The following is a 7,626-nucleotide window of genomic DNA, read 5'->3' on the forward strand; positions in this document are numbered from 1 at the left end:
TGGGAAGGGGAGCCTCCCATTGAGACATCACCCAAGCTGAATATGGAGCCGGAAAGTACATACGAGGCACCAAAACAGCGGGAGTCAACTAATGAGACAATCCCGGACCAGGTAAAGCCGCAAGATGACAGCCAGAGCGGCAGCGGCGACCAGGGAATGAATGGGTCCACAAAGGAAGTAGAGGAGACGGCGGTTGCGCCCACGGACATAGCAATCCTGGACGACAGCACGATGGAAATCTAACGCTACATGACACGGGCAAGAATAACCGCAAAAGGGATCTTTTCATAATTTCATTTTATTTTTATTATTATTATTATTTTGTACCAGTATTATTTTATTATCATTTTAAAATACACGATTATAATTATAACCACAATCATAAACATAAAATATACCACAAACTAGGTTAAGATGTTTGACAACACACAACCAAACGATATTAGCACATATTAGCAAAACAATTTTATTTTTACTTATTATTTCAGTTTTTGTAATACTAATCATGACAAAATGTCATTTAATAATAGCATTATTAGAAATACCACAAGTTCAAATGCGCCTTCCCGCGCTCAGTTGTGGTACCACCGCCATCTTGGAGGAGTGATACATGGCGGCGTCCGAAAATAGATGCCTCAACGAGAGAAGCCAAGCGTCGCCATATTGACAGGCAGTCGGTTACAGACCGAGCTCAGAGACGGACCTATGCCACCGGGCATACGTAGTATGATGTAATATTGCATCATCTCGAGCGCGACGCGAACGATAACATCATTCGTTAAGAACAGTAATAATAGTAACTAGGGACCAATTGTACTTTTATTTTCTTTTATTATCATGTGTGTGCAATAAACATTATTTTATGTGAATCGGCATAAGTGATTTGCGCAACCGACATTGATAAGTCCCATCCCCATGTCACTACCTGAAATAAAAAGTGCATAAACATTAAACTCAGTGCACGCAATCGAAATAATAAACTTACCTGTGTACCGACGAACATTACGCAGCGACGTAATCAATCCCACGACGACCGTTGACAGGAAGGACGAGCCTGGCCAATCACGTACGAGGATTCCTGAAACAGAAAGAAAGGACAATTACGTATCCCATCTTGGTAATTACAGGGTCAAATTACCTGGCGACCGTGAGATCCACGCAGGATTCATCTTAAAGGTAGGTGAAATAACCTGTAAAGTGAAAACTCAGCATTTAGCATTCGTTCGTCCGGTCACAGCCCCCCCAAAAAGGAGCGTGGAAGGCCCGCCAAAGACCCCTCACACGAGGGGCAATATACGGCGGCGGCCCTAGCGCGGAAAGCGGCGGAGGAGAAAGCACGGCAGCTTAAAAAGCACCATAGGGACATTTTGGACCCAGAAGTCCAACCCTCCTCCGACCGTGTTGCAAGGGCCAATAATGAGGCAACGAGCAGAACAACTGGAGAACGAGCCAACTACGGCAGTCGCGGCGGTAATGACCCGCAGCTTGGGAATGCTGGCCAAGTCGGTCGAAAGGTCGATGAATATACAGGGCCCCATAAGAAAAGACTTATGGGGCCCTGTATATTCATCGTCTTATGGAGGGCGTATACTGATCTGACGGACGGCTTGGCCACAATGGTGGCCAGGCAGGAGGAGGGCGATGAGGCGCGACAGCGCCGAAAAGACACAACGGCCCTGGCTAAAGCCAGGGCAAGATGGGAGGCCGAGAAGCGTAAACTCGAGGCGGAGCTCGGACAGCTCCGCGTCCGAGTGGCGCTCCTCGAGCAGGGCCCCCACAAGTGCACCGATGCGGAGCGCTACACTGACGTCGAGGTCCAAACAGATCTGGACCTCGACGCAGACGTGGTGGAAGCTCTTACTGGGGAACCCCCTCACCGCCGTACCTAACACCTCGGATACGGCGGTGGGGGAGCCCCACATTGAGGAGCCCCCCACCGAGGTTGCGACCACCCGGCGCAAGAAGAAGCCGGCGATCGTAAACATAGAGGTGCTCAAGGAGCCTTAAGCCTGCCGCAGACGATACGTTTTTCCTTACTGGATTTCTAACTGGATTTCCTTACTTGCTACCGTACGGGCAGCAGTACTGGCAGCGCTACTGGCCGTGGCTTCACACGATGCGAGATTTCGTGCGGGCTGAGCAATTGGAATTTGTTTGATAGAATTATGAATGAGATGGATGAGGTGGATGCAATTATTGCAACAGTGATACATCGTCGTAAAATTACTCTTACATTATTTTTAGTTATTGAAAGATTGCGACGACAACGAAATCAACATCGCCGACGTTTATGGAGTCGACAGTGGCTGCAAAGACGAGAGACTCACAATAGTGTTCTTACAATGTTATTTGAAGAATTCGGGTGAGTATAAAGTTTTGAATTTTTTCTAATATTTATTTTTATTATCTTATGTTATATTTTTATTCCTTGTTTATAGACCTGAAGATCCGAGATCTTTTCAAAATTTTACCAGAATGCAAGAAGAGGTTATGGAGGAGCTATTAAATCTTCTCATTCCATACATTGAAAAGAAAAACACAGTAATGAGAGAAGCAATTTCTCCTCGGATGAGACTGAGTGCTACGCTTCGATATTTGGCAACTGGCAATTCGTTTCAAGATCTTGCGTACTCTACAAGAATTGCCCCAAATACTCTGTCGCAAATCATATCAGAAACTTTACAAGCCATTATTATAGTGTTGGATAAAAAAGTAATACCCTTTCCATCTAAGCCTGAAGAATGGAAAATTGTAGCTAATAGATTTGAAACTATGTGGCAATTTCCTCATTGCGTAGGTGCTGTAGACGGAAAACATATTTTATTTCGTCCTCCACGCTCTGATGGATCTAAATATCGTAATTACAAGGGAAAAGACAGCATCATTCTTTTAGCTGTAGTAGACGCAAATTATAAATTTATTTTTGTAGACGTTGGTAAAAATGGTAGCTCACATGACTCTGTTGTATTTCGCGAAAGTTTGTTAGGTGTAAAACTAAAGGAAAACACTCTCAATTTGCCACCACCAAAGACTCTATTGAATTTTAATTTTAAAATGCCATATGTAATTGTAGGAGACGATGCCTTTTCTTTGCATACAAATTTAATGAAACCATATCCTGACCGTAGCTTGACAGAAAACAGACGAATATTCAATTATAGATTAAGTAGAGCACGAAGAATTGTTGAGAATGCATTCGGCATTCTGGCGAATAGATTCAGAGTTCTTCTAAATCCCATACCACTATCTGTAGAAAAAGTAGAAACTACAACATATGCATGTGTGCTTCTTCATAATTTCCTATTAAGTAAAAATGTACAACGTTATATTCCCTCTGAATATAGATCAGAAAATTCAAAAACACCTGAATCAGGATTACGTAGTGTGAATCAACAAAGGGGAAATCGTTCATCTGTTGTGGCTAGAGAAATAAGAAACATGTTTACTGAATATTTTAATACAACTGGTGCTGTTCCATGGCAGTACTCTGCTATAGAAAAAGGAAATTAATTATTTTTAATAAAAAAATCTGTAATTGTGTCGAAAATTGTAAAAATACTAACTTAAAATTACATAAAACGATATTTAAAAAATAAAATAGACATTTTTCTTCCCTTGAAATTAATTCCGAGTATGACATTTCCAGGCAGTTTTTAACAAAATAGTTTTTTTTCGAGATTATCTTATTATTTATAAAATTATTTTATTAATAAGGATATATACATTTGTTCAGGACCATCATATCTTTATAATCTGATATTTATTTGAATAAAAAAATACATATATATTACACACATCTTTTAAAATAACACGTACATTAGAAAAAAAATCTTTAAAAGGAAAATATTATTTAAAAAAAGAATTATCTTTTGCTCCCAAATCAAATAATTTATAAATTACGCTGTGGTCGCACGGTTATTAATATAAAAATAAATGCATAATCGGTTTACGTAACATTCAAGACCAGAGGAGAACCAATTACATCTTTAATTTGCGCATTTAAAAATTAACATTCACAGCTAAATGTCGTTGTATTTGTTCCTTATATACGTAAGAAAATCGATGCGACGATAAAAGTAACTATTTCTCAATTGTAGAAAATTTTCCGCCGACAATTCGCAATTTTACAACAAATATATAGTTTACGACTTTGCAGGAATAAATTGATAAATAAAAATAAAAATATTATTATCATGACATCTTTGCTAGAGGTATGTGAATCAAGCATTTGTGAAATTGAATCTTGGATAACATATGTATTGAAAACAAATAAATTTTTTAGAGAATTTTCTTTTGCTCCCTGTAAATAACACATATATATTAAAAACAAATAAATCTTTACATATATATTAGAAAATCTTTAAAAAGAAAACATTATAAAAAAAAAGAATTATCTCTGCTCCCTGTAATCTTCAGTGCTAGCATTTATAACAATTTCAACCAACTTATTCATTACTTGAAATTGAAAACTTTTATTTTTAAAACGTTTTAATATTGATCTTATAAATGCCATGCACGTATCCAATGGATCTAACACATTTGAAGTATTATTTGTTGGGGTTTCTGTTCGCTGTATTGTTATTGGTTGCTTAATCGATTGTGCTAATGCTTCAATAGCTCCAGCATAAACTGTGTCAGTATCTACTTTACGCTTCTTTGTGGTTTAGATTGTCGGAGATGGACTGATAGAAGAAGATGGGCGAGTACGATTGTTAATACCTAATGAAGATGCAATAGAATTCGCTGGACTAATAGAAGGAGATGGGCGAGGAATATTGATAGACAAAGGAGTTTTACTTCTCTCAGGAATTCTATTAAAAATTCTATCAATGTTTTCAGGACTTTTAACCGGGACACAAGAACTGATAACTGGTGAGGCTTGGTTGTTGACTGATTCTATAACTTCTGATGAATCAATGAAAGAAATTGATTCGTTTGTCGATTCATCAATAAAATTCCTGAACTCTTCATCCAACCATTCTTCAGCATAGGTCTGTGTTTCAGGCAATTGTTGAATATCTGTTTCTTCGTCCTAAGTAAATAATTTATAAACAATATAAAAATAATTTGTAGTAATACAGAAATCATTTAATTTTAAATAGCGTTTTACCTTATTTAAAGGAGATATAAATAATGTTTCAGAATTTTTTTCTATAGAATTTTTGCTTTTCCGGGATGTAAAATAACTTTCTAAAAATAATAAATGCTCAAAGTACCAGAGATTCGGTTTGTATACCTGTAAATATTTTATAAGACAAACTTAAATTTTAAAAATAAAAAAAAATTATTAAGTAAATTTTTAAGACAGTTGTAAGAGTTATAAGAGGGCTACATTTTTACACTTACATCATTAGTACCAATTCCAGATTTTATTGACGATTTTACTTTTGCATTTTCGACATTAAATTGATTTCGCAAATTGTAAAATTTTGTTGCACACTCTTTTTCTGTGGTTCCAGGTCTAATCATTGAAACAGCGGTACACACATTCTTTAATGCTTCATTTCTACTCTGTTTGTTATGATAATTTGGTGTGTTTACCGCATATAAACACGGTTCCTCTTTGTAGACCTCTATTAAACATAGAATACTTTCTTTAGACCATTTTGAAGCTTTTTCTTTTTTGCATGAGGTCATGTTTGCAAAGTAAATTTGTTTAAACTTTGACAACTCCACTCCACTCCACTCCAGATTACTTCCTTGAGAGAAGCACAGGGGCAGGTAGACAATGCACCAAAGTAGAAAAACTTGAATAGCAATGCGAAATATTACTGTGGGAGACGATTTAGCCACGAAACAATATATTATTCTAGCTTTCGAGGCTCAGAACGTAAAAACCAAAATAGTCGTGTCCGGTGGCCGATTGTGATGCAATAACAGGTTCAAAAATATAAACGAATATAAACGAAAATATAAACAAAGCGAACCAAACTTGAAGATGCCTAACTGCCTAACGGACTCAACTTTGACAACATGTGACAACACTTCGACAGTATAACCTGGTATAACCCAGTATTACCTATACAGACTGCGTCCTGATTGGCTCTCACAATAAACCAGTACAGAATCACGTAAGAAAAATAGGACATGTTCTATTTCAAAAATCCAGTACGGGAGCCAGTAGCGTAGCCCGTAAGCTACCCATTTCCAGTACGGGAGCACGTAAGACTGCCAGTATAGGAGCACGTAAGCAATCCCGTAAGAAAAAACGTATCGTCTGCGGCAGGCTTTACTTCCGTCCGCCGCTAAAGGGGGTTTGTAAACAGATGAACCCCCTGTCCAATGTGGCGGACGTGAGAGTGACTCCCGCTCCTCCCCCCTCCTTCCCTCCCCTTCCCCCGCCCTCGCGTCCCTTGAAGACGACGGGGCGGACAGGTGAGAGGGAGAAGGGGAAGAGGAAGGAGATAACGGAGGACGGCCTTCGGGAGGTTCTTAGTAGGATCCTCCCGGCCGTCCTCTCAGAGATGGGGCTCCTCCCGATCAATAAGGCCGTGGAGAAGCCCAAGACAGACCCGTCTGGGGGCAAAATCGCCACCCAGACTCGAGCTATTCCTCAAAATGGAGCGGGTAAAGCAGCCACTGTGGCAGCTAAACCCGCTCCCGCGAAGGAGACCACCTCCCCCTCCATATTGCAGTTATGGACGGAGGTCTCAAAAAAGACGAAAAGAAGGGCCGCCAAAGCCGCCGAGAAGGCGGTAAAGACGACTCCCCCGGCGAAGAGGCCGATAAGGGTCCTTCCGATCCCACCTCCGGAACCCCCCCCAACAACTTTCTTCATCGAAGAAAAAGAAGAAAAAGGGCGGGCGTGGAGGGGGCCAGGGGGGACCCGGGGGGCAAACCCCGGATCGATAGATCCAGCTGCTGCTACCGATGCGGAGGCATTGGCCACCTGGCTAGTGCCTGCAAGGAGAAGGCGGGCTGCCCGGTCTGCAAAGACGCGGGCAAGCCCGCCGAACATCGGATTGGCGCAAAAGGGTGCCTTGCCAATAAAGCTCAAAGGGCACCCCCGAGCGCAGGGGGTCGCCGAGAGGCGGGGTCGACAACAACGCCGACCTCGACCCAGGCTACGGCCCCCCCTGAGGCAGAGGCTCCTCTCCCGCAAAGGGAGAGGAGAACAGAAAACCAGGAGGACGCACCCAGGTGCGTAGAGATGAGGGAGGTAGAGGAGCCTCGGGAGCAAGACAACAATGCCCCGTAGGCTCCTCCAGGCCAACCTGAACCACGCCAGGGCTGCACAAGACATGCTTGTGCAGTGCCTGGCGAAGGCAGGTGGCGGGCTGGCCATCGTCGCCGATCCTTACAGGATACCCGAGGGCAACCTTAGCTGGGTTGGAGATCCCTCGGGGAGGGTGGTGATGGTCAGCCATTATGTGCCGGGCGCTCCGTCGATGATCCCGATATCGGCTGGTGAGGGCTTCGTCATGGTCGAGTATGGACCCATCAATCTCCTGGGTTGTTACCTCCCCCCTAGCTTAACCAGGGGGGAGTACGAGGCGGCCTTAGACGGCATGGAGAGCGACATACTCAGTCGCTCTTCAAGGCCTGTCGTTGTGGGGGGAGACCTCAATGCCCACGCTGTGGCTTGGGGCTCCCCCCGCACAGACGTGAGGGGCCGCCTCGCTCTAG

At 42.2% G+C, this 7,626-nt stretch overlaps 1 protein-coding gene across 1 annotated transcript; it reads left to right on the top strand.

Annotated features, from left to right (window-relative positions):
* The first annotated feature begins 1,590 nt into the window (after positions 1-1,590).
* On the top strand, positions 1,591-3,732 carry LOC120357548 (protein ANTAGONIST OF LIKE HETEROCHROMATIN PROTEIN 1-like). Its single transcript, XM_039448237.1, has 2 exons — positions 1,591-2,362; positions 2,439-3,732. The coding sequence occupies exons 1-2, from the start codon at positions 2,166-2,168 to the stop codon at positions 3,508-3,510; spliced, it is 1,269 nt and encodes a 422-aa protein (XP_039304171.1). The 5' UTR covers positions 1,591-2,165; the 3' UTR covers positions 3,511-3,732.
* Positions 3,733-7,626: the final 3,894 nt, after the last annotated feature.

The sequence above is a fragment of the Solenopsis invicta genome, chromosome 4 (genome assembly GCF_016802725.1).
Source record: "Solenopsis invicta isolate M01_SB chromosome 4, UNIL_Sinv_3.0, whole genome shotgun sequence".
NCBI lineage: Eukaryota > Metazoa > Arthropoda > Insecta > Hymenoptera > Formicidae > Solenopsis > Solenopsis invicta.